General features: G+C 44.3%; 1 protein-coding gene across 8 annotated transcripts in view; it reads left to right on the top strand.

The window, feature by feature from the left end:
* agap1 (ArfGAP with GTPase domain, ankyrin repeat and PH domain 1) overlaps positions 1-27,640 on the top strand; it is a 1,093,107-nt gene that overhangs the window by 823,177 nt on the left and 242,290 nt on the right. For all 8 annotated transcript variants that reach the window (XM_072482227.1, XM_072482220.1, XM_072482237.1 and 5 more), the window contains one exon: positions 24,159-24,320. In XM_072482227.1, coding sequence (XP_072338328.1) covers positions 24,159-24,320 — 162 coding nt within the window. The remainder of the gene's footprint in view (positions 1-24,158; positions 24,321-27,640) is intronic.

Genomic DNA, 27,640 nt, shown 5'->3' with positions numbered 1-27,640 from the left:
TTTGTTTTCTTGCTCCCTCTTCTAATTACACATGCTCCTTTCCTACCCTCCAACTGACCTTGGGCCGACTGCTGGCAGAACTGCCATTGAATACTACCTCCTGGGGGCATAGAAGGTGTCTCTTGGTCCCCGGTTCTGGTAGTCCTTTTAGTGGAAATTATTTTATGTGTGGAAGTTTAAACCACAGCTAGTCAAACATGCAGACCACAGGACTCTAAAATTCCAGATGTATTTTCCCAAATGACCCAATGGGATATTTCGAGAATATAAAAGACAAAAAATGAAAAGATTGTTGATTCTGGAAGCTAATAACTTTTGATATTTAAATGTAAAAGTAATTCCTACTTCATGGTATTAATTTTCTCTGTTCCTCTAGCTCCCCTGCCCCGAACCCAAATACTGAGCAGATTTTGATTTAAAGGATGACTTTCATTTCTATCGTGCCTTTCCCAAAATCGAGGCGTCCAGAAGTGTTTTATAGCCAGTGAAAATAAGACCACCGTTTACAAATTAAGTCACGTAGTTTTATCGTAGCACTCACCTCTGAGTCCACAATCTAGACCGATGCTTTAATACATTTCTGAGGGAGTGTCGCACTGTTGGAGCTGCAGTCTTTTGGATGAGATGTTTAAACCAAGAACCCCCTCTGCCTCGGGTGCATGTAAAATATCTAGTTGGAGACTGAGGAGGGTGTGCTGGCCAATATTTATCCCTCAACCAGAAACACTAAAACAGATGATCTGCTCATTATCACATGTCACGTTCCGAATTACAGCAGTGACGACCTTTCAAAAAACACTTCATTGACTCTTTAAAAAAAAAATTTAGAGTACCTAATTATTTTTTTCCAATTAAAGGACAATTTAGCGTGGCCAATCCACCTAACCTGCACATCTTTGGGTTGTGGGGATGACCGGGAAAAACAGCTGTAAAATCTTGGAAATAAGAGTACTGATCCGAACTGGCATTCCATTTTAAGGTATGCAAGACCATACTCTCACTTCCAAGTGTTTACTGTTTTTTACCCATTGGGCATCTTGAGGTCGGGTATGTAGCTATTGAAGTGTTAAGTCCTTGTTTCTTTCCTCAGTATTTACACGTGGACAGTTTTGATCATTGACTAGCAGTCAGTAATAGATACAGTGGCTGATTCTCCAATTTCCACGCCTCCTCCCGACAACTCCAGCCCTCGGCTTCCATCCACTCCCATCACATTCGTACACAGGACCGATGATTGCGGCAACAGTACTTCAGACACCGTGCGCGGTAACAAATATCCGATAACTGCTGTCTGGCAGGGTGGTGCAAGCAGTAATTCAATCAAGCACCTCTAATGATGACATAAACTGTGAAAATGAATTATTGCCTGAAACTCTCCGTCAGCCTTATGTCATTTGTTATATTCTGTAGTCTAGACATTCAAGTTGAGAGTCCTTACCATTTTGCAGTGGTCATTGTATGTGCCATCACGATAGCATGAAGTAAGATTCTGACATTGGATCTAAAGTTGTATGACATCACATGACTGCCACCAAGTTTTGAGCATTCTCAAACAATATATATTGTCTAATATCTGCGCTTCCAATTTCCTGCACCTTACAGCTAAAGTCTGCCTGTTATTGATTTGCTTCCATTCTAGCAGTAATTAGAAGTTCTATCAATAATTTACATTAGTCTTAAACTGGCTTTATAGACAGCTGGTCTGCTGCCTATTATTTTCATCAACTTTCATCCTTGTTTGTTTTTTCTTTCAAATTACTTCACAGGATGTGGGTGTCATTGACGTAGCTGACATTTATCAGCCATTAAATTAAAAAAAAACCTTTAAACTTCTTTCGCACCTTTCACAACTTTGTGCCTCCCCCACATCCCATTTTTGTCCAATTAAGGGCAATTTAGTGCGGCCAATCCACCTACCTGCACATCTTTGGGTTGTGGGAGTGAGACTCACACAGACATGGACTCCACAAGGACAGTGACCAGGGGTCGGGACCGAACCGGGATCCTCAGTGCTAACCACTGTGCCTCCTCTCCTCTCCTCCTCTTCCTATTCCTACTCCTCCTCCTACTCCTATTCCTACTCCTACTCCTACCCCTCCTCCTCCTCCCACCCCCCCCCCCCCCCCCCCCCCCCCACCACACACAAGGACACATTCCAAAGCTGGTCTGAGAAAGTGGTTTTGTGAGCCAACTGAGTGCCCTGGTGTTGGGTTGGAGTTAGGTAGAGGCAAGACCGGGTAAGGACGGCAAGGTCCCTGACAACCATATGTGAAACAAGTTGAGTTATTTGAACAATTGAGAAGCCTCACAATCACTTTGACTGAGACAGGCTTTTATTTCCCAGACTTCTTAAAAACTGAAAAACTGAACTCAAACTTGGAATGAGATTTGAACCTAGGTTCTCTAATTCCTGACTCTGGCAACACAATCCATTCTGCTATTCTCGGGCTATTTTACCTTGCCATGAATAGTAACATTTTAACTTTGAATGCCAAGTGTATAGGATACTTGACATGGACCTGAACTGCTATAAAAAAAATTAGGTTGCATTTAAGGGGTACCACATCTCCCCCTCCCCCCCAACTAAAATGTTGATCGGGAGTCTTAGGATGAGACTTCCTCCCCCATCTGGAAGCACTGCAGTCCCAGCAATGCCAGGTTTCAGCGGTGGCCGCTGTTAGGTCTACAGCCAGATCAGAAAAGAGGAGGTTAAGAAATTTGGACCGGAGATAAGTCCAGGATATTGGCAGGGAGGCTGGCTGGCCGACCCAATGAGGGAGTTGGAGGACAGGGTTGAGGGACTGAGAGAGGGAACGTTAATGGGGGGGGGGGAGTATAATCTTGTTGGTATTATCTCCGATGGGCACAAAGGGACCCCCCTCCCCAAAGGAGATAGTCTTGCCCTGCATACCCAGCCTGACAGAAGCTCATTCATTAAAAGCTGCGGTGCTGCCCACTTGGCCTGGGACTTCCCCTGCCATGGATAAAATACTGGGGTGGAGTGATGAGGCACCTAATTAGTCATTAATTGACCACTGAAGGGCCTCAATAAGCCCAAAGGTGGACAGACTGCCTCCACTGCACCCTGTAAAATGGGAAACGGAGCAAGCAGGAAGGCAACGGGGTGGCCACACAGTGCATTTTTCGAGCTCCTTGTGATCCATCAGGCTGCAGAACCTGTACCTAATTTGGTGTAATTAATCAAGTGCAACACAAAATGTTTTTGGTTTCTTCTGGGCATCAAAGTGCTTGATATTAGTATTGAGAAATGGGCCTTCCACATTTCAGACACCCATCATTCACTCCCACATGAGGATTTGGCAGGATTTACTTTTGCAGACTAAAGTTCCCTGTACTATGCCTCAAGTCCTGGAGTGGGTCCTCTCAAAGCACCACCATTTGCCGTTTCAATCTCATCTCACACCAGCCATTCTTGTGATGTTGCCATTGTTCTCGGGACAGCTTCTGCTGTGGCTCAGGCCCATTTGGAGCCAGATTGAGACTGCGTAAAGTCCAGAAGAAACTTCACGGTGAGCAGCGGACGGCAGCCTCCGTCCCGTCAGCCCAACATAGATTTCAAACACCCGGATAAAAGGGGATACTGAAGTGACCAACTGTTTAGTGATATTTTAACACTATGAGAAAAACATATCTACTTTATAGGAGCACAGTGTTTACAGCATGTGATGTATGAAGTTTAAGCTTATGTACAGCCTGGATTAGATCAAGGTACTTGGAGTACTGTGCGCATATTACAAAAGCAAAATATAACGGCACCACTAGGGGTGTTAGTAATGTGATTGGATTGGTAATCCAGAGGCCCAAACTCATGCTTTGGGAACATGGGTCCAAAACCCAACATGGCAGCTGGTGGAATTTATATTAAATTCAAATCCGGGATATAAAGTTAGTTTCAGTAATGGTGACCATTAAACCATCATCAATTGTTGTAAAAACCTATCTGGTTCACTAATGTTCTTGGAGAAGGAAATCTGCCACCCTTACCTGATCTGGCCGACATTTAACTCCAGATCTTAACTGCCCTTTGAAATGACCTAGCAAGCCACCCAATTAGGGAGCGGGGCAGCAAATGTTGGCCTTGCCAGTGACGCCCACATCACATGAAAGAAGAAAAAACTATTAAAGGTGCAAACTGGATTGACAAGAATGATACAGTAACAGCTGTTATGACTGTCAGACTGAGCAGGAATGCTCAGGGGTGATTTAATAGAGGTCTATAAAATTATGAAGAAGATTGATAAGGTAGGCACGGAGAAAACATTCACACTTGTGCAGGAGATCCTAATCTAGAAGTCAATAATATAAAGTGGTTAGTAAAAAATTCAGTGGCACCTCAGGAGAAACGTCTTTATCCAAAGAGTAGTTAGCATGTTCGAACTGGTGACTGCAGATTTTATCTTATTCTTTCGCTAATTCCATGGCTGTTTCCAAATCAGCAACTTCTGGTTTATGAAATGAAAACTGAAAATGCTGCAAATACTCAGCAGGTCTGACAGTATCTGTAGAAAGAGAAACAAAGATAAAGGTTCAAGTCCATTATGCTTCTTCTCCTAAGGCGGCACAGTGACGCAGTTAGCACTGCTGCCTCAAGGGCAGCACGGTGGCACAGTGGTTAGCATTACTGCCTCACGGCGCCGAGGTCCCGGGTTCGATCCCGGCTCTTGGTGTCTGTCCGTGTGGAGTTTGTACATTCTCCCCGTGTTTGCTTGGGTTTCGCCCCCACAAACCAAAAGATGTGCAGGTTAGTTGGATTGGCCACGCTAAATTGCCCTTTAATTGGAAAAAAAAGAATTGGGTACTGTAAAAAAAATGTTTTAATGATTCCTATCCTAAAAGCTTTTATTATTGTTTGTTGTTGGGTTCCTGAATCTGAAACCGTGTGCATTAGCAAACATATTCTGCTTTGATCTCTCGGCACTGGATGACTATTTCCCATCAGCGGCCTAACAAATATTCATTGCTTCCTGTCCTTCAGCAACTTCTTTACTTCCCCGGCGGCCCCAACCCACCCTTTTCACCTCGAATTCCCACCATTTTCACTGTCAGTACCAGCCTTTCGTGAATAACTTTGTCTGGCTACATACTATCAATATGATTCTTCGCTGGCCATTTAGGATTTTGCTCCATGGATGAGCAGTCTTTGTCCGGTTTAGCATTCTATCATCGCTACTCAAGCTAACACAGCTCCCTCAGGCTGTCAGACTCGGTGACTTCTCCCCATCCAGCAGCCTGTTGTTGCCAACTATCTCAATTGAAGTTGATTGGGTTCCCTCAAACTCAGCAACTCCACTCTGCCAGTAAGCAGTATTAATGGCCATGTCTGTTTAATGAGTCTGATTGATCTCCATCATATTGTGCAGACTCGATAACTCCACCAAGTTTATTTTTTTTTAAACCATCTTGTCAAGACTTGTTTTAATGAGTAGTTTAAAGACACAAACCAAATGATGCTGAATTCTAGGTGTTGTTTTGTGAGTGATTGTTTAAGAAAGTTTGCTGACCACGACTGTCACTCATTAATGGTTGTTGGCTGGCTGTAGTGTTCCAGAATGTGAAATAATTGTATCTATGTATAATTCAGACAGAAAGAGTGGTTGGTGCAGCTGCAATCTATGGATAAAGGATCCCATTGTGTTTGAGCCTGAAACGAGACCTGACTGCAACATGTCATTGCGGATGTCTTTGATTTGAAGCTTGCAAGAAATCCAAGGCCCAAAAATTACAGGTTGCTGCCTTGTGAGGTCAAGCTACTTAAAATGCAACAATGTTATTGAACTGATCAAAAGTTTTCCATGGTTCAGCTTGTGGTATTTGAAGCTTTCATTAATGTGGTTGGTGGAGGTGGACAATATTGACTTGAATTGTCACTCAATCCAGAAGGCTGCAGATGGAAGTACAAATATGCTTGCCTCCCATTACCTGATTTCCCATATTACTTCAAAATTTGCCGATCAGCAGCAACTTAATAGTCACAATTTTGGGCGCAACTGCATGGGCGTTTCCCCCATTGGTCACATTCCACTTTATAAGTAAAGCCATGTTCTGGGAATTAACGACATTGTGGTCCTGTACAGACGCAAGATTAACATAGAACATAGAACAATACAGCGCAGTACAGGCCCTTCGGCCCACGATGTTGCACCGAAACAAAAGCCATCTAACCTACACTATGCCATTATCATCCATATGTTTATCCAATAAACTTTTAAATGCCCTCAATGTTGGCGAAATCTTCCACTCCCGTCAGCAGCGGGAATTGTGGTGGGATTTGGTGGGAGGCCAAAATCAATTTCCGCTGTTGGGAAATTAGTTTGGAATCTTGATCTCCTGAGTCGAGGAGCAGAGGAAAAGAATGAATGTTTGACTGGGTGCCATTTAAATAGCGCCCCCAGACGTTGGAGCCTATGAGGCAATGGCAGCAAAGGCCTGTTTCTGCACTGCCCACCACGAGATCCAGCATGCTATTCGCAGATACATAATTAATGTGTGAAATAGCGCAACATCTTTCAAGTTCAGCCACTCAGCTTTCCAGCAGAAGTCACTCCAACTTCCACTCCCGCCACCGGACCTAGTCTCTAGAGCGGATGATTCCACCTTAAGATTCTGCCTTTGAGGTAAGGCCATCAGCCTCAGTAATGTAAACACTGGAAGTTGGTCCTCTGGGTTTGCCATTTTAATCACCAAATTGGAACATATTTAGGATCAAGAGTAGACCATTCGGCCCTTCGAGCCTGCTCTCCCATTCAATAAGATCTTGGCTGATCTGATTGTGGTCTCAACTCCACTTTCCTATCTGCCCCTCCAGAGTCTTTGACTCCCTTGTCTATTCAAATTCTACCTCACCTAGCCTCGAGCAAATTCAATGATCCAGTCTCTGCTGTTTTCTAGGGAAGAGAATTTCACAGATTAACGACCTGAGAGAAAAAAAATTCTCTTCATCCCCTTCCAAAAGGGAGATCTCTTATTTTGAAACTGTGCCTCCTTGATTTAGTCCTCCTCAAATGAGAAACATCCTCCCAGTATCAACCCTATCAAATTCCAATAGAATCATTTCTGTTTTAATAAGATCACCTCTCATTGTTCTAAACTCCAATGGGTACAAGACCCAGCCTTTTAAACATTTCTTTATAAGATACACCCATCATCCAGGTCGACGTGAGTGAACCTTCTCTGAATTGCTTCAAATGCACTAATATTTTTTTTTTCAAGTAAGGAGACCAAAGCTATACATAGTACGCCAGATATGGTCTTACCAAGGCCATGTACAGTTGCAGTAAAATGTCCCTACTTTTATATTCCATTTCCTTTGCAATAAACATCACTTAATTTGCCTTCCTAAACACTTGCTCTGTCTGCTCCCTGTTGTGCGATTTCTCTTTACTATGCTCTTTACTCTGGCTCTGTTGCAATTAGGGCAATCAGTGAATTTACCTTATTTCTATATTGTCTATGTCCGAATGCTGAGAGTCGCCAGGTATCGAATGATACCACCACAAGTTTCAACCGGCTATCGGTCAAAGAGCCAAACACCAGTTAGTTAGTTCAAGTTCAAGGGTAATTTATTTACATACAATCAATCATGCAACATAAACACTACTAGTTAACTACACCTATTACTAAGATAACCTGTACTTAACTTCCGGCACCCGGTTTAGGTCAGGAAACAGTGGCCGCTGTTCAGGATCTCTTGGGTTCGAAGGGGGTAACTGCTGCTCGGCTGGGCTCGTCCTTCTGGTAGTGGGCGTTGAACTTGAACTTGCTTCTGGTGTTGCTGCAGTTGGCAATGGCCGTGACCGGGGTACCAAGGCCAAAAGAGAGCGAGCATATGGTGAACTCTTCCTTTATACTTGGGGGCTTTCGCGCTCTTTTGGGCCCTTCGATTTGGGCCTTACTAATTGAGTGATCCCTGATCACTCCGTTCGATTCCTTAGCCAATAAGTGGGCAGGGATCTGGATGATTGGGCGTGTCTCAAACGGTCATTGACCCTGTTGTTTGCGTTTCCCTTGGACAGGGAGTGGCACCGAAATGTCTGGGGTTGTCCCAGTTGCTGGAGTACCAGTCCTTTGTGTTGGGGGAGATGGGCCATCACCTGCTAATCGGCCTGATTAACATGCTAATGGGACGGGGTTTCGATACCGTCTGGACTTTGCTGACAGATTTGCATTTCAGGCTCAAAACCTGCCTGACTCTTGGCTTGTCCATTTTACCCATCAGTCTTTGCGAGTTGCTGTGTGCTTAGTTGGAAGTGGCCATGTCAGATGGCTACAATACTAACCTTTTGTGGTTCACATACCAGGGCACCCAGATCACTCTATATCTTGAGTTCTGCAGTCTTTCTCCATTTAAATACCATAGTGCTTTTCTATTCTTCCTGCCAAAGTGGACTAGTTCACATTTTCCCCACATTATACGCCACCTGCCAAGTTTTTGCCCACCTACTTAACTCATCCATAACCATTTGCAGGCTCTCTGTCAACTTACTTTTCTACATATCATGGTGTCATTGGCAGATTTAGCTCCCAGTGCTACTATTGCAGTTGATGTTATAACTGTATGGAAAATCATAGAATGGAACCCTAGTTCAAAAGATAGGTAACTTTTACTTTTTTTTGTACTGTGAAAGAACGGAGTCTCAAGACTGCTAATTCGTTTAAACAATCAGAATTTTTTTTTATTAAACATGAAAAAATTGGATTATCATACCATACTCCTTTAATTTAACAATTACTCTCAGATTTTAAGAATAACACGGATTAGAAAGTACATCTTAACCTACAGTGGTCTCATTAACACACAAAGTCCCTTTTAAGCACTCAGATTAGCTGTGGTCAAATATACACACTCTGCTCTGATCCCAACTTTGTGTCCATGGTTTTCTCCTCAGAAACCCCCCCAGATGATTCTTATATTATGAGCCACCTTGTCTCACTGACCTCTGGCTTCCACAAAAGTAATTTAAATTTCCACTTTCAGAAAGTCACACTTGTAAATCTTCTTTTAATTTATGCATGCCGGGCGGCACAGTGGCATAATGGTTAGCACTGTTGCCTCATGGCACTGAGGACCCGGGTTCGATCCCGGCCCCGGGTCACTGTTGCACATTCAATGCCTGGAAGATAAAACCTATAGTTAGATTCCTGCTGGACAAAGGTGTTTGTGTGTGTGGGGATTGGTATCAGTTTGCACATTCCCCCCCCATGTCTGTGTGGTTCTCACCCCCACAAACCAAAAAGGTGTGCAGGGTAGGTGAATTAGCCATGCTAAAGTGCCCCTTAATTGAAAAAAAAAAGAATTGGGTACTCGAAATTTTTTTAAATAAATGCTTTCCCTCTGCTGCTTCTATCAAGGTTTCGCTTTTAGATCTCGCACCTCTTTCTTCAGGTTTCTTTAGTCTTAAAGGCTTTTACATAAAAAACCTTTACTCGCCAGAGCAGGAAGACTACTCACGGATCGGGACAGCCCCGATCTTTTGACCCCCCCCTACAGCGACCCCACTGCGGCACCCCCCCTAGCTTACTTCTTAAAGGTCCTCGAGCCCCCCCAACTTCACCCAACTTACCCTTTCCGGAATCCTCTAGTCCCGCCTCACCCCACCTCTTGGGGATAAGGCACCCCTGGCACAGGCAGCCTTTCACCCATGCATCTTGGCACTGCCAGTCTGGCACCATGGCAGTGCCACCTGGGAACCCTGGAAGTGCTGGCTGGAAACCTTGGCAGTGCCAGAGTGGTACTGTCAGGGCTGGCAGTTCTCGAGTGACAATGGGGGTGACATTGTACCACCCTGCCGTCTCCCCGAACACCCGGGGTCTCAAATGGCGTGGGAGATCCTCCCTGCCTCAGGTGCCGTTGCGACTGGTCCACGAATGTGGTAAGTAAAGTCACCATAGTCCCAGATGTTCATAGGCTGCTTTCCGCTTTGTGGGTAGAGAGCTGACCGGTGGTAATTTAATCTTTGAGGTCACCACACCTCAGGCGAGAGGCAAGGTTGAGCAGGTGCGACCTTCATGATACCCTCAGCCGGTGCGGGAAACCAGTTTGTGGAAACCAGTACTAATTGGCGAGGTCTCCCAAGTGCAGCATTAGGCTCATTTAAATATGCTGATTGGGATCCCACCCAGTGAGGGCAAGATCCAGATCATGGCGTCTCGCGAGGTTCCCTTGAATTTCCCGTGACATCTCGAGCGTCGCGAATCTCATGAGAGGCCTCTCGCAAGATTCTACCGCCTTGTTCTGACATGACCAGGCCATCAAATCGTGCTCAATGTCTCCCACACTGTAGTCGTTTCGCACAAACTTTTAACACTACTTCAGATATCTTTCTGGCCTCTGACAATCCAATACCCCTTCTAAGCACAATAGAATCATAGTTGAAATTGATACCAATCCCCACACACACAAACACCTTTGTCCAGCAGGAATCTAACTATAGGTTTTATCTTCCAGGCATTGAAACATTAAACTAAACACACTCAAACGTTATTTCTAATGTTTACCAATACAAATATAAACCCCTAGGGCAGCACGGTGGCGCAGTGAGTTAGCCCTGCTGCCTCACAGCGCTGAGGTCCCAGGTTCGATCCCGGCTCTGGGTCACTGTCCATGTGGAGTTTGCACATTCTTCCCGTGTTTGCGTGGGTTTCGCCCCCACAACCCCAAGATGTGCAGGCTAGGTGGATTGGCCACGCTAAATTGCCCTTTAATTGGAAGAACTGAATTGGGTACACTAAATTTATATAAAAACATATAAACCCCTTAAAATATTCTTTGTATTCTTGCCACCATATGTTCAATCCCTTTATCCAAGTCATTGACGTAGACTGTAGATAGTAGAGGCCCCAGTGTTGATCGCAGTTACAGTTTTCCAAAAGTTCAATTTATCCCTAACCCTCCTGGTAGCTAACTAATCCTTTATCCATGCTAATATATTACTCCCTACACCATGTACTCTTAACTTGTGAACTATCCTTTGATGTGGCAACTTATCAAATTCCTTTTGGAAATCCAAGTACACCACATCTACAGGTTCCCCTTTATCCACCTTGCTTGTTACTTCCTCAAAGAACTCTTAACACATTAGTCAAACACAATTTCCCTTTTACAAAACCATGTTTACCCTACCTGATCCTGTTATGATTTTCAAAGTATCCCGCTGTGACTTTCTTAATAATGGGTTCTTGCAATTCCTCTATGATAGACATAAACACAAAATACTGTGAATGCTGGAAATCTGAAATGAAAACAGAAAACTCCAGATTAACTCAACAGGCCTGGCAGCATCTGTGGAAGGAAGTTCTGTAGAAGGGTGAATGGACTCCAAACGATAACTGTGTTTCTCTCTCCACAGATGCCACCAGACCTGCTGAGTTAATCCAACATTATCTGTTTTATCTCTATGACAGATGTTAGGCTAATTGGCTTGTCGTTTCCTGATTTCTGTCTCCCTCCTTTCTTGCACAAAGGTGTTACATTTGCTATTTTCCAGTTCGCTGGGACCCTTCCAGAAGCAGTGGAGTTTTGGAAGATTATAACTAATGCCACTTCTTTTAAGACCCTAGGATCCAGGCCATCAAATCCTGGAGACTTGTCCAAGACTAGGTTTGGCTGAAGTTTGGGCATCTTAATAGTTTCATTGTGATCCTGAACCCATGTAGAACATCTACTCCCAGACCACCTCTGACCACTGGTGTAGCACTACAGCACAAAGCAAATGGACAAGCATAAGTATTGCGCTTTTACTCTACAGGTTTTAAATTATGCACAGCAGAACAAATATGCTCTTGAAGGGTATATTTCCACACTGCAGGGATATTCTGAATGGCTACCAATGAAAATGTGCAAATCAAATGGAAAGAGCCAGGGCTACATTTCTCTCAGGTTTGTCATTAAGTGCTCATAGTGTGCAGAATGTGAGTTTAAGTATAACCTTGACCTCTACAGATTTGTTTTAAGGACATCTCGCACAACACATTTATGTGTTTTGACAGAGAATTAAATAAACTCAGAGCTACAAAGAAGACATCTGCTACCAAGTTGTGTTGACAGGGTCAGTCGCAGAACTCGCTCAAAGGACAAATGCGTGAGGAAATAACAGAAAAACTTGGCTCTCCGTATCCCAACACCTCAGGTGCTGAAAAGAATTCAGTTCTATTTTTGGAAGTTAAATACTCGTTGAGACACACTTTCTAAGTTAGACTGTGGTCAGGCCTGTGAACTGAAATAAATATGTCCACCTGCACATTTTTCTGGAAGGTCTCAAACACATCACATACATAGAAAATGCAGTGGATGCTTTTGTGTCAACGTCAAATCATCTCAAGATTCAACAGCATTACCATTACTGAATCCCCCAACATTAACATTCTGGGGTTAAAATTTACCCAAAGCTGAACTGCACCAACCTAATAAATACTGTGGCTACAAGAGCAGGTCAGAGGCTGGGAGTTCTGTGATCTGGCTCGCCAAAGTCTGTCCATCTCTAAGGCACAAGTCAGGAATGTAATGGAATATTCCCATTTGCCTAGATGAGTATGGCGCCAGCAACACTCAAGGATCTCAACACCATCCAGGAAAAAGCTGCCTGCTTGACCAGCACCTCATCCATCACCTTACGCGGCACGGTAGCACGTGATTAGCACTGTTGCTTCACAACGCCAGGGACACGGGTTTGATTCCCAGCTTGGGTCACTGTCTGTGCGGTGACTGCATGTTCTCCCCGTGTCCGCATGGGTTTCCTCCGGGTGCTCCAGTTTCTTCCCACAAGTCCAGAAAGACATGCTTGTTAGGTGAATTGGACATTCTGAATTCTCCCTCAGTGAACAGGCGCCGGAATGTGGTGACTCGGGGATTTTCACAGTAACTTCATTGCAGTGTTAATGCAAGCCTACTTGTGACACTAATAGAGATTATTTTTTTAAAAACTCTTCACCACTGCTGCACAGTGGCAGCAGTGTGTACCTTCTACAAGATGCACTGCAGGAACTCACAAATGCTTCTTCATCAGCACCTTCTAAATCCACAACCTCTACCGCCAAGAAGGACAAGAGCAGTAGCTGCAGGGATACACCACCACCTGCCAGATCCTTCCAAGGCAAAACCATCCTGACTTGGAACTTGATCACCATTCCTTCACTATCAGAAGATCAAAATTCTGGAATGCCGTTCCTAATAGTACTATGGGTGTACCGATACTCCATGGACTGTAGAGGTTCAAGAAAGCTACACCACCACCTTCGCAATGGTAATTGGGGATGGGCAGCTATGTTGGCCTTGCCAACGATGCCCACATTCCATGAAAGAATTTTTTTTAAATGCCATAGAAAACATTTTGAGTAAGAGTGCTTTATGATATCAAAAAATAATCTGGTGTATTTCCAAGATACTTCAGTGAATGAGAGCTCTCAATGAGAATACATATAGGCCGAATAGTTATGGGCTGCAAAGTGACATACTATGATTTTTAAAAATAAATTTAGTGTACCCAATTATTGTTTTCCAATTAAGGGGCAATTTACTGTGACCAATTCACCTACCCTGCACATCTTTGGTTTGTGGGGGTGAGGCCCATGCAGACACGGGAAGAATGTGGAGACTCCACACAGACAGTGACCCGGGGCCGGGATCGAAACCGGGTCCTCACCGCCTTGAGGCAGCAGTGCTAACCACCGCCACCATGCCGCCCAAGTGACGTACTATGATGGTTATACCATGTCCCAATCAAATTTCAGGATGAAAACCTAAATGGCCCATCGTTAAGACTGGTAACAACACCGGGCAATGTTCTGACTAATTCTGGTACAGTTCATACTGAGGATCACCTTCTGAAGATTACAGGAATACTGTGTACAGTTCTGGGCGCCACACTACAGGAAGGATGCAAATCCATTGGAGGGAGCACGGAAGAGGTTTATCAGAATGGTTCCAGGGATGAGGAACCTCAGTTGAGGATAGATTGGAGAGGTTGGGGCTGTTCTTGGAGAGAAGAAGGCTGAGAGGAGATTTGATAGAGATGCTCAAAATCATGACGGTGCTGGACACAGTAGTTCCTGCTCATAAAAGGATCAAAAATGTGAGGGCGCAGATATAACATCATTTGCCAGAGAAGCAAATGTGATGTGAGAAAAAACTTTTTCACACAATGAGTAGTTTGGGTCTGGAATTGCGTTAAAATTGCCCAACTCAGTTCACAGAGGATCCTTAGGGCCAGGTAATAAGGGACTTTGATCCCAATTGCATCCTCCAGATGAAAGGTCAGTTTGCTAAATCACTGCGTCATTCAGTTCCCACTCAATAGCTTTTATTATTACGTCCTATTTTTGTGCTTAGATGCTCAGGAGTGGCACTTGCTGCATTGACCAGATTTCCAACTACATATTTGGATACTTGCATAGTCCTAATGGCCTCCTGGCATGGAGGGCTGCACACACAGTTGATCATGATAGAAGATAATGACGGAGCGGGCCGTTAATCGTGTACAGTTAATTGTAAGGTTTGAGATGGCATCTTGTCAGCAGAGATAAGTTGTCACTTTTCCAGTTCAGCTGAAACTAAATGATTGTAAAATAAGTTATGGGTGTCCTTGGGCCTGTCTGGGGAATGATGGCTGAGAACGCATTCTGGTCCCATCAGTCTCGGGCAGGCTGCTTGATATTTATGTGAACTGAATGTTATTTTATTCCCCCTCTAGTCATGCTTGTCAGCTTCCAGAGTGAAAAGTGAAACCACTTTCCCAACTCGTACTTCAAGTGTCGAAACGCAGCTATTGCAGATTATTATTTTTTTTTTGAACATTGATGCCCGATTGGGAAGAACTAATATGAGGCACTGAATGTATGAGAGAGTCGCAAATGTCCCTCCCCTGTGAAATGGAACCTATAAGTTTTAATGCTCCTGTCAGAGCTGGTTTAGGAGCAAAAATGATGGTGTAGTCATCTAATTTCTGCCCCCTTTTTTAGATAACTTGTAGCAATCAACCTTTTCACGCTTTGATTGATACAAGGCAGGCGCCTGTTTTATATTCAATCCAAGTCAGATGCGTTGCTTTAAAGGGAGACAGAGCAGACACTAATTTACAGTCTCTGAATTAGGCTGTCTTTACTGCTGTTTTCAATGTTGCGAAGTTAAATTGATGGAGCTACACCTGTTAAGAAGGTAAAGAATAGTCAATCGACAAGTGACTCGAGTACTGCAGTTTGCAGTGTAAATCTTACCATGCGCTGATCTTCCGCCATGGGTCTCAATCCGAGACGAACTTGGCCTCCCGAGAAGCAGGGAACTCACTTTAAGTGCTGAAAGCATCTCAAAGCTTTTGAATTGGGGACGACACTCAGACATTTCAAGTTAAGGGATATTTCAGTTGACCCAGTCGGCGACCTTTGTTACCCTTTTTCACCAGCCTCACCCATCCTGACACTCTGTGGGCAGAGCAATGCCACGAGTGTGGTTTCTGTCATTGCTTCTAGTCCAGCTTTGAGTCCAAAACCCAGTCCACTGCACTGGAGAGTGAGTTATCATGGCAGAAAGGACTGTGAGATTTTCTTTTGGTGAAATAGAAAAATTCAGATCCTTATTTACTTCACAATTTCCTTCCTATTTTCTCTATTCTCCTCCTGATAGCTTTGCTCCATGGTGGGTTCTGTTTAATTTCTGATACCTCCCTAAGTCAGGGCACCCCAAGCTGCGGGCCATGACCCTCCACTGGAGTTGCAAGGTGAGATTCTGGGGTCACAAGCTCAAGGCAGAGCTCAGCTGATTTTTGACAGCTGTGAGGCCCCTTTAAATCTTTATGTTTATTTGATGTTGGGCATTCCCTAATAGACTGCTCTCTGAGGCCCAATTGTTGCTGTGACAAAAGCCTGTGAATCGGTAGATAGATTCTGTCTATGAAAATCAGAGGACGCTCATGTTTGAAGAGCAATCCAGGTCAAGGGGGACATAAACTTACAATTAGAACTACACCATTCAGAAGTGATGTCAGGAAGCGCTTCATCATGCAAAGTATATTGGAAATCTGGAACTCTTTTTGCTCTCCCCGTCCCATCCCCCACCCCGAAACAAAAAAAAGCTGTTATGGTAAGAGTACTAAGGGATATGGAACCAAGGCAGGTTGAAGAGGTAAGATGTAGACTCAGGTGACTGATGGAACAGGCTTGAAGGCCTTTTCCTGTTCTTGTGTTCCTAACTACTGGATGCATAGTAATTAGTTTACGGTTGTAACCATATTTTTGCCCACTGCACATCACCCTGTGGTGGCACATGCATCACTAGACTCCTGGAGATCAATTGAATGTTTGAAAACAGAGATGGGGCCTGCTTCAAGGCTGTGCCTCCCATGATAATGTTAATATTGTCGGAAGGCAGAGGAGGGGAGGGAAGGGCAGGGTCTGTCTTTAAGGTCAAACATACTTGTCCACTGGCAGTAAGAAAGTGTAAATGGGATACCAATCTTAGAACATCAGCCTAAATCTGAGGGAAGAACTTCAAAACAACCACAAATAGAGGTTACTTCCTTAGGACTCAATTCCTCACTTGAGGATCAAACATTGGAGAAACAGTTCTTGCAACATCTAGGATTTCAATTAAAAGCCTCCATATAAAATAGAAAGAACTTTTGTGACCCTAGGATGTACCAAAACTCCTCACAACTAAGGGAGTAATTTGAAATGTTGTCACAACTGTTGTAATGTAAGTAATGTGACAGTCAATCTATGCACAGCAACATTCCACAAACAGCAAATTGGCTGCTTTTGTTTCCTGCCTTACAGCAGTGGCTAGAACAGATAATCTGTTTATTATGTCATTGAGGGTATAATACAGGCCAGAACACTGGTGAGAGCTCCCCTGCTGCTCTTCAAAATAGTCTCATGGAATATTTAACATCCAACTAAGAGGGCAGGTGGGACCTGGGTTTGACATCTCGTCTGAAAGATGGCACCTCCAGCAGTGCAGCATTGTACTGGGAATGCCAGTCTGGGCTGTGTGTTCCAGCCCCTAAAATGGGACAGGAACCCACAGATTACTGAGTCAGAGGTGAGAGGGCTGTCAATGATCATCGTACGGGTAACCTCTCACTAAAAGGAAATTATAACAGCTTCATTTAAAAACGTAAAGCAAGGGAATCTCTTCTGTGTATCCCTATCAATGCAGTCCATTAGGAGAATGAGGCTTTCTTGCTGTACATCACCGTAATGTGTAATAAAAGTAATCTTGCATGGAAAGATAATATATTGGTGCTCATCTGTGGCAACTCTAGGGATGTGCTTCAGGCCTCCATGCCAACACAGTGCTTGCTTCCAGCTGTACATACAAGTCCTGAGTGTAGTAATGTTTGGAAGGAGTAGAAAGCAACCCCTAAGGGCATTTAAAGAATGGAATTTCACCACCCAAATGCTACAACGAGTGATAATCGTTTAGGGCTGTGGTGAATGCATGTTTCCAATTGGAGGGGAGGCAGCAAAGTACAATGTTTGTGGGGTTTTGTTTGAAGCGTCTAGTGGGAATTATTATGACCGCAGTATCATTAAGAGCTTAAATGGAGTATAATGGAGATGAGTATAACACCCTGAGACACAATTGTTCAACAGTTTCCGGACTGGTTCAAAGATTACCTATATGGTTTGTATTAATAGAGGATAATAAATACTGATGGGCAGCATGGTAGCACAGTGGGTAGCACCGTTGCTTCACAGCTCCAGGGCCCCAGGTTCGATTCCCGGCTTGGGTCACTGTCTGTGTGGGGTCTGCACATTCTCCCCGTGTCTGCGTGGGTTTCCTCCGGATGCTCCGGTTTCCTCCCATAAGTCCCGAAAGACATGCTGTCAGGTGAATTGGGAATTCAGAATTCTCCCTCTGTGTACCCGAACAGGCGCCGGAATGTGGCGACTAGGGGGTTTTCACAGTAACTTCATTGCAATGTTAATGTATGCCTACTTGTGACAATAAAGATTGTTATTATTTTTTTAAAAATAAATTTAGAGTACCCAATTCATTTTTTCCAATTAAGGAACAATTTAGAGTGGTCAATCCACCTAGCCTGCACATCTTTGGGTTGTGGGGGCGAAACCCACGCAAACATGGGGAGAATGTGCAAACTCCACACGGACAGTGACCCAGAGCCGGGATCAAACCTGGGACCTCGGCGCCATGAGGCAGCAGGGCTAACCCACTGCGCCACCGTGCTGCCCTCAAGATTATTATTATAATAGTACATTGATTGTGCCGGGTTTTGGGGCCCCGATCCAATAACTTAGATAGTCATATATTCGGAAAATAATAGAACTTAGTTCTAACTATCACTTTTAATTAAACATATTGAGTTCCGATATCGGATTTGTGGTCAGTGGTGAAACAAGGTGCTTACTCCCGATCTTGAAGAAGTCTGCCCCCAAAGATCCATCAATCTCCGTGGTGTGATTAGCCCTGTCTCTGAAGCCAGTCTCAATCTGATGCCAAGTCAAGGGGATCTCCAAGGACGCAGCTGCAGTTGGGTAAGCAGCCAGTCCACATTGAAGCGTTCACACACAGTAAGCCAGGAAATTAAAAGCGCTCATACTCTTCACTTTTTTTGAAGTTAAACCTTTTTCTTTTTTTAAAATAAATTTTGAGTACCCAGTTATTTTTTTTTTCCAATTAAGGGGCAATTTAGTGTGGCCAATTCACCTAACCTGCACATCTTTGGGTTGTGGGGGTGAAACCCACTTAGACACAGGGAGAATGTGCAAACTCCACACGGACAGTGACCCATGGCCGGGATTCGAACCCAGGTCCTCAGTGCCGTAATCCCAGTGCTAACCACTGCACCACGTGCCGCCCCTAAAAGGTAAATCTTGCAGATTATAGAATGACAAAATAATTGAATTGTTACAGTAGAGAAAGAGTCCGTTCGGTCCATCATGCATGGACTGGCCCTCTGAAGGAGCGGTTCATTTAGTGCCACTTTCCTACCATCTCCCTGTGGTTCTGCACCTTCTTACTTTGCAGATAATAATTCAGTTCTCTTTTGAAAGCTTCAATTAACCCTGCCGTCACCACACTGTCAGGCAGTGCAACCCAGATCCTAACCACTCGCTGCATGAAAAAAGTTTTCCTCATGTCACCAATGCTTCTTTTGCCAATTACTTTAAATCTGTGCCCACCGACTCCCAATCCTTCCACCAAGCAGAACAGTTTCTCCCTATCTACTCTGTCCATACCTCTCATGATTTTGAATACCTGTATCAGATCTCTTCTCAAGCTTCTCTTCGAGGTAAATGGTAAAGTGAAATAAATGGATTGGATTAAGATAGAAGCTAAAACAATGATAACTGTTTTGAAAAAGAGTTTTAGCATCATTATGGAAAAACCTGACATTCTGTGGACATAAAATTATCTGAGGATGTCTAGCAATAATTATGAAATTAGTATGCCATTAAAAACCTGGCTACACGTCATTCAACAAAATATAACTTTTTCAATGTATTTCACAGTGTGACCTACAAGTAGAAATTAATTCCATTGATTTCCATGATTGGAGTTTCGGGATGGGGGTTTGGTGGGGGAATACTTAACAGCGCATTCCCTAGAGAAGCATAAAATCACTGACTGCAGCCTCTGGATTTCCATGTTATTCTGTACATGTGTAGACTCCAGACATTGCTGTCAGTTGCAGTGGAGTAATGATGGCAGACTCTGGTTTTGCCATCAATACTGCTGCAAAATCCAAGGTGGTGTTTATTAATAAGTGGATTTCAAAAATAATTCCCCTGAGCATCCTAATTCCTCTTTGGTCTGTTCGAATTGTAATATCATTCATTATGTAATACAGCAAAATACTTTGAAGAGCGATTAATAAGTGATGTAACGATTCACTGCAACGCAACATCCTGTCACAATTTAAAAACATAATCTTCCATATCAGTTCCAGGAAAATGTACGCATTTCAGATCTTGCACAATGAACAGAATGTCAGTGAACAATGATATATTTCCAGTGTCAGTGCAATTTTTAAAAAAAATTCCAATTAAGGGGCAATTTAGCGTGGCCAATGCACCTACCCTGCACATCTTTGGGTTGTGGGGGTGAGACCCACGCAGACACGGGGAGAATGTGCAAACTCCATATGGACAGTGACCCGGGACTGGGATCAAATACAGGTCCTCAGCGCAGTGAGGCAGCAGTGCTAACCACTGTGCCACCATGATGCTCTTTCAGTGCTATTCGTAAAGGAATACAGACAATTCAGTGAGCATTGAGTGGCGTGTGTAATGTAATTGAGGGGTTCAGTAGTTTACAAATGCAGTAATAAACGGCTGGGACTGAATAACAGGATAGTAAAAGTGAAATATCATGAATGCTGGAAATCCAAAATAAGAACGGTAATGCTGGATCCAGTACCAGGCGGGCTTTGATGAGGTGCTGCAGGGCATGACCCAGTCTCGGGTGGGCGTTGACGAGGCCCTCCGGAGAACATCCCAGTCGCTAAGAGAGGTCTCCCAGTCCCATGTGGGCACAGCTGAGGCACTGCGGACATTCCCATTCTCAGGTTGGCATAGCCGAGGCGCTGCAGAGCATGTCCCAGTCACTGAGAAGCATCGGCGATGGCGTCAGCATTGTGCTGCAGACATTGGGGAGCCGCCAGGCTGGCAGATGCAGGGACAGCTGCGGCTCGATCCAGCTGCTCCTCCATCCTAAGGTGCATCCCAGAGCCCTATGGGCACCGATCGGGAGGAGGGGGTTACTGGGTGCCAACCCAGAGTCACCCGCTCCCCGAGACGCACCCCACTGACAGCTGTGCATCTCAGAGTCAGCAACCAGAATGTGAATTAATGTAATATTACGGCTTTGGAAAATAAATTGCCAATGCCCAAGGAAGCCAGAAATGACCTGACTAATGTAAATTTGACTATCTCTTGACCAGCTCAAGTATTGCTCAGATTAATGAACTGCCACTCACCCTTGTTGTCCTCCACCCCAACTGTAATCAGTGCCTGTGAAAATATAATGTGGAAGGAAGGCCATGCTGTGATATAAAAATCACCGAAAGAGAGATCTAAGAGGAAACCTTGGAACAGGCAGACAGTTGGAAGAAGTGGTGATATCATGGTTGTGTTGTAATTCACCGACTGACCACTAGGAGTCTCATTAATATATAAGTGGAAGTTAGAGTTAGGTGACCTCAGACTGACTAAGAAGCAGAGAGAGAGGTTGCTTGTGCATGTTAATACTGTTATTCATCTGTTGTTTTGTATATATTTGACCCACAGTTAATGTTAATAAATCGTTCATAGCTTTAGCTACAAGTATTCTTGTAATATAAATCAGGTCACCCGACAAGAACATTACAGGGGATTTAGCAGAAGCTCATGGACAGATCCTTCTAACTTATCTGACAGAAGTTGTACATCTGCCCACTGAACAAATTGCAGGGTAGCATGGTAATACAGTAGTTAGCACCGTTGCTTCACAGCGCCAGCATCCCAGGTTCAATTCCCGGCCTCGGTCCCTGTCTTTGCGGAGTCTGCACGTTCTCCCTATCTGCATGGGTTTCCTCCCACAAGTCCTGAAAGAAGTGCTGTTAGGTGAATTGGATAATTTGAATTCTCCCTCCGTGTGCCCAAGCAGGCGCTGGAGTGTGGCAACTAGGGGATTTTCACATTGCAATGTTAATGTAAGCCTACTTGTGACAATAAAGATTATTATTAAATTGACTGCAAATGATGGTTTCTGGAATTATCATTACAGTTTAGTGATTGAGCAAACTTTGAACTGAACTCACAATGGTGGATCTCTCCCCTTTTTGTGCTTGACTCATCAGGCCAGTTTTTGAGGATTCCGGCTCATTTAATGCAGAAATATATAACAGATCCTGGCCTCTTGACTTGTGTTCCTTCCTTCGTAACTTATGCGCACATTTTGTGTGTGTAAGATATATTTCCAATTATAGCTAACATTTTCTTTGGCTTCGAACCAGGCTGATAGATCAGACCTGAGTCTAGAAATTGATAATTACACAGCATACTGTGTAATGATTTGAAAGTGATTTGTGATGCTTATTTAAAGAAAGGATGGTTTCGATACAGCATTTGTTTGTAAGGATATGATTTTACAACAAACCGACAGAAACTATTCTCCTATTTCAATGCTCCCTCTCTCTCTCCGCCCCCCGCCCCCACCACCACCACTATCGTTCTAGAGAAATTGAGACCAATTTTGGCGCCTGCACTGCCACCTTCATAGAGACTGAGTTTTTTCTTTCTGGACCTGCATGGCTTAGTACCAGTGGGTGTCTTTGGTGTAGATTATCATGCAGTATGATCATGGCTGGCTTGCAAAGCACATATTTCAGCAACCACCAAATAATCCTGGACATCTCTCAGCCCCAGGTTTGTTAGTTGTAAAAACTCACATTAAGCTTGCCCTTTAACACTGTTCTGTGGATTGCTGCTGTCGCTGTCCTGCCAGGACTGTAGCTGTACATCTGAATGAAGCAACTGCATGTTGTTTCCCTCACCTGTGAGTTTCCAACCTGTGAGTTTATTGCCTGTTTTTCAGCCAAATAACAAACAAAGCAAAGATGCTTACAATGCCGACCATGTTACTGGAGCCAGCAAAGAGATGGCAGGAGATCGACCCTAACTCCTTTCAGATCTATGTAGCATTGCCAGTCCTCCAGGATGGTCTTGGAGTACCTGAGAATTCCAGATCAACCTCCATGATGCAACTATGATTAACTAGGATTAAAGCCATGGTGCATTAATAAATTGGGATTTTTATTTTCTTCTATTTTTATTAATTTATTAGTTACGACAATATTGGAGGCTGATTAAAATGGCTGTATGACAGCCAAACATAATTTTACCTTCTAATTGCCTGTGGAAGGCAAAGCCACCTCTCAGAGGAGAGTGGTTGGAGGCAGGTGGTCAATAAGAGGGAGAGGCAAAAATACGAAATGACACCATTCTAAAGGATATACAGGGACATGGGACCTAGGGGAGCATGTGCATATATCATTGAGGCTGGCAGAACACAGCATGGTCAGGAAAGCATAAGGATCTTGAACATTATAGATTGAGATTTTTATTACAAAGGGAGGGAAATTATGCCAAACCTTAATAAAACTCAAGTTAGGCCCCAACTGCACCCAGTTCTGATCACCACACTTTAGGAAGGATGTGAGAGTCCTTTTTTTAAAATTTAGAGTACCCAATTCATTTTTACCAATTAAGGGGCAATTTAGCATGGCCAATCCACCTATCCTGCACATCTTTGGGTTGTGGGGGCGAAACCCACGCAAACACGGGGAGAATGTGCAAACTCCACACGGACAGTGACCCAGAGCCGGGATCGAACCTGGGACCTCGGCACCATGAGGCAGCAGTGCTAACCCACTGCGGCACCGAGCTGCCCCAGGATGTGAGAGTCCTTGAGAGGGTGCAGAGGAGATTTACCAGAACGGTTCAGAGGATGAAGGATTTAAGCGGCAAGGTTAGCTTGGAGAAACTGGGTTGTTCCCCTTAGAGCAAAGGAGATTGAAGGGATATTTGACAGAGGTATACAAGATTATGAAAGGTTTAGATAGGTAGATAAAGAAACGCTGTTCCCGTTAACTGATCATACAATGACTAGGGACACCAATTTCAGGCTTTGGGCAAGAGATGCAGGATGTGAGGAAGAACTTTTTACTCGGAGTAGTAATGGTCTGGGCTCTGGTGGAAGCAGAGGTGATAAATAATTTCAAAACAAAATTGGATAAGCACTTGAAGCAAGTAAACTGTCAGGAATATGGGGTTAGAGCAGGGGAATGTGACTGACTAGTTTTCTCTATAGAGAGTCAATAGGGACTAGAAGTGCCTCCTTCTCCACCATAATGACTTTATGGCCCTATTTGACAAAACCTCCAGGAATATGTCCAGGCAGCATTAACCACCCTAAATCTTCCACATCTTTATTGACTGCAGGAAGGATGAGATGCAGCAATTCTTTGTCTTCTGTGTAGGTATATAAAATACTTGGAAAATCTGAGACCGTGTGTAATGCCAGTATTCCAAATGTGATCCCAGTTAGCTGGAGTTAGGATTTGCCTCTAGTCCACATGTCAGAAGTGTTGGAAAGTCATTGCACTGAATCATTTCTCATTATGTCTTCTTTTGGAATTCTGTTGAAGATACCGGCCTGGGAGATTCCGTCTGTTCAAGCCCCAGCATATCGAGCACAACAAGTCCCAAGCTAGAGCCTCCACCTTCGCCCCATGCCAACAGGAAGAAACATCGCAGGAAGAAGAGCACCAGTAATTTCAAAGCAGATGGCATCACAGGCACAGCAGAAGGTAACCCACTGTGTTTATACTTTAGCATTCCTTAATAGTGTTCATCATTGACTACAGTCAAATTGTTTAGGGGGTCCTTGATATAAAGAAAGGGAGCCAGAGTCCAGGGCACTCGGTCATTCAGATTCCCATTTATTTGCACCTGTGTTCCAATTTGAAAAGATTCCCAAGTCGATTGCATTATAATTTGGCCTATTTTTAAGATTGCTTATGTGGTTGATTCAGTTTGGTGGTTATTGGGATTGGGAATGTTGCTCATACAGAAAGGCTGGACATGGGTTTATTCTTCACGTATTCATCCCTTGGTGGGTTCCTGAAAACAGCAGAGCTGTTGGAGTGCAGGTATCTTTTCCTTTCCTTGAGAAAGCGAGAGGTGAATTGCTCTGCATTGCTCTTGAACTCTTCTGCTTGGCAGGGTGTAGGTCAGCTGTCCATCATCTCGATTGGATAGTGCTGGGAGCCCTGTGCTTTACTCCATTCTTCTGGTCAGTACTGCCTCTCAAGAGACGACATTGCTCAAGTGGGCGCTCCACTCAATGCACAAGAAATTCCTGCAGTGGGCACTAGAGAGTGATCAAGAGTTAGAGACCCAGTTATTTTCATTCTCTCTCTGAAACTGTGCTCACATTCTAGCCAGTTGTAGGACCTCCACTGCTACTTTGTCAGACATCACAAGCTCACACAACCTGCAATAACATTTCCATTTATTTAGCACCTTTAATGTAGACAGAAACATCCAACATTTCTTCAAAGCTGGCTCTTCTACAGATGCTAGTTGATGCATTTACTCCCTGGCTGAATCCCAAATTCTAACCAGCGATCCAGAGACACCATCACAGGATGTGTTCCCACAAGCTACGTTAGTGTTTTCCTTTTGCAGTGCCCCTTTGAGCAAGTTTTGCCTGCCTTAAGAAGACTAAAACTTGACCGGGCCTGATGCCTCTCCGCCTATTCTGTCAAATCTGCAATGCTCTGAATTTGCAGCTATAGTGCAGGTGGATTTGAAATATGGTTCCAAGCAGCAAACACCCTTCGCAACAACAATTCATCTATGAGCCAAGTCTTTAATTGCCAGCATTGAGGTGTCAGGAGATGATGCTGGAAGCACATGAGCGCCATTTCAAAATGGTCCCAGATAATCATCAAGTCTGTCTCCCAAAACTGTGTCCCTGAAGCTGGCATGAATTGAAATGGAAGTTGGATTTGACCAGGTGGACCATTGTTATGGTATGTTCCAAAAATATACTCTTCACTTTGACATGTGAACAATGTGCTCATTAGCTGTTTGATTGCATTTGTTTGTTTGTTAATGCTTCTGTGTATCACTTTGGGATATTTTACAACACTAAATGCACTATATAAGTTCTTGTTGTACGAGATGGTTCCGTGCTATGTGTCACGGTGATGCTGACTGGGTAAGTGAAACGATCTGGGCCTAGATTCTCCATTCTGGAGTCTTAAGTGCTCACGCCAGCGGTGAATCGGGACTGTGTCCCGCTGGCACTTGGAGCGTCGCCAGAGTTGGATTTTCTTGGCTTGACTATACAAAAATATGCATAGCGCCGAACACGGCAGTTTCTCTGCAGTTACTGGGGTGGGGCCGCCATATTGAAAGGGTGCCCCAGGACAACACGATGGCGCAATGGTTAGCACTGCTGCCTCACGGCACCAAGGTCCCAGGTTCGATCCCACCTCCGGGTCATTGTCTGTGCAGAGTTTGCACATTCTACCCGTGTCTGCGTGGGTCTCACCCCCATAACCCAAAAGATGTGCAGAGTAGGTGCATTGGCCATGCTAAATTGCTCCGTAATTGACAGCCCTCCCACAACGCAAATGTTGACCACCACCCTCCACCGCTGACACGGGGCGAACCCCCAATCCTTCATGAAGAAGTGGCACCAAAAGAGAAAATGTTGGAAAATCTCAGCAGGCCTGGCAGCGTCTTTAGGGAGAGAAAAGAGCTAACGTTTCGAGTCCAGGTGACCCTTTGTCAAAGCTAAAAGGCTAAGTGGGAAATATTTATACTGTGGGGTGAGGGAATGAAAGATGAGTCATAGCCACAGAAACCAAGGGAAATGTGTGCTAGTAGCCACAGAAAGCAAGGGGAAAGAGTGCTAATGGCAGTCCCCAGAAAGAACAAAAGGAGGAAAAGGCTAAACAACAGAGAAACTAAAATCAGAGGGTAAGCTGTGACAGATGTAGATGTGGGGGAAGGAAAGCAAAGGGGAGAAAAGGTAAGGAGAGGGGGGATAAGATGGAGGGGGGAAATATATATAAAGAAAGACGAGAAAGAAATAAAAGGTAAAAGACAGGTAAAATTAAATGGAATGAAAACAAAGGGGTTGAGGTGGGGTAGAGCTAATCATCTGAAGTTGTTAAATTCGATGTTGAGACCGGAAGGCCGTAGCGTGCCTAACCGGAAGATGAGATGCTGTTCCTTTGGCAGAGGGGCACATGAGCAATGGGCTGTACCCCTCGGGGTCCATTCCGTCAGGACTGTGCTTGGCAATACTTACACCGAAGCCCACATGGCGGAGTTCCCAATGTGGGGGTTGGAGCATAGTGGGGGAGGAAGAGATTGGACATCCAGCCCGCTAATTGCACTCAAATCAATGCAAATCAACTGTTTGCATGTTCCCACCGACGGGAGCGGAGACTGGGGATGGGTTTGCCTCTTGGCGCTGATCCTGTTTTCTGCCCAGTGCGGGACCCTCCACCTGATTGGGATTCCCGATCTTAGCAGTGGGGAACAGAGAATCCTGCCCCCGGTGTCTGATGTATAATCACACCACTTTCTGGTGGCCGCACCTTCACTCGACTTGGCCCTCGGCTCTGGAATATGTCATTATGCCTCCCGACTCTACCTCACTCTCCTCCTTTAAGACGACCCTTACAACTTATGGCATCTGACTTAATATCCCCTTGTGTAGCTTGGTGTCACATTTGTTTATTTGAGAAGGCATCTTGGAATGTTTAGCTGTTATTTATCAAAATATGTGTTGGTGGAGTTCATGTGTTTGCTGTATGACAGCACAACACCAAAACAGCAGTGTTTTTAAAAAATGGCAAAACATTGCTTCTGATATCAAATTGCAATGTTGACATTCCACATCCTGTCAACCAGTTTGGGGCATGGTGGGAGAGGGGGGGACGGGTGCAATGGTGGGGATCATAGATGTTGTAAATCTTGAAGTTCTGTTTGTTTAACTGCCAGCACACTGGTCCTTTCACCACTAAAATGGATAAAATGGTTCCTCCCAAACCTTTTTCCCTTTGGTGGGATGGGACGCAATTGCAGTAAGACATTCCAGTACTGCCTC

Source organism: Scyliorhinus torazame, chromosome 2 (assembly GCF_047496885.1).
Source record: "Scyliorhinus torazame isolate Kashiwa2021f chromosome 2, sScyTor2.1, whole genome shotgun sequence".
Lineage (NCBI taxonomy): Eukaryota > Metazoa > Chordata > Chondrichthyes > Carcharhiniformes > Scyliorhinidae > Scyliorhinus > Scyliorhinus torazame.
The sequence above is the reverse complement of the archived record's forward strand: the minus strand, read 5'-3'. Positions and strand labels throughout refer to the sequence as shown.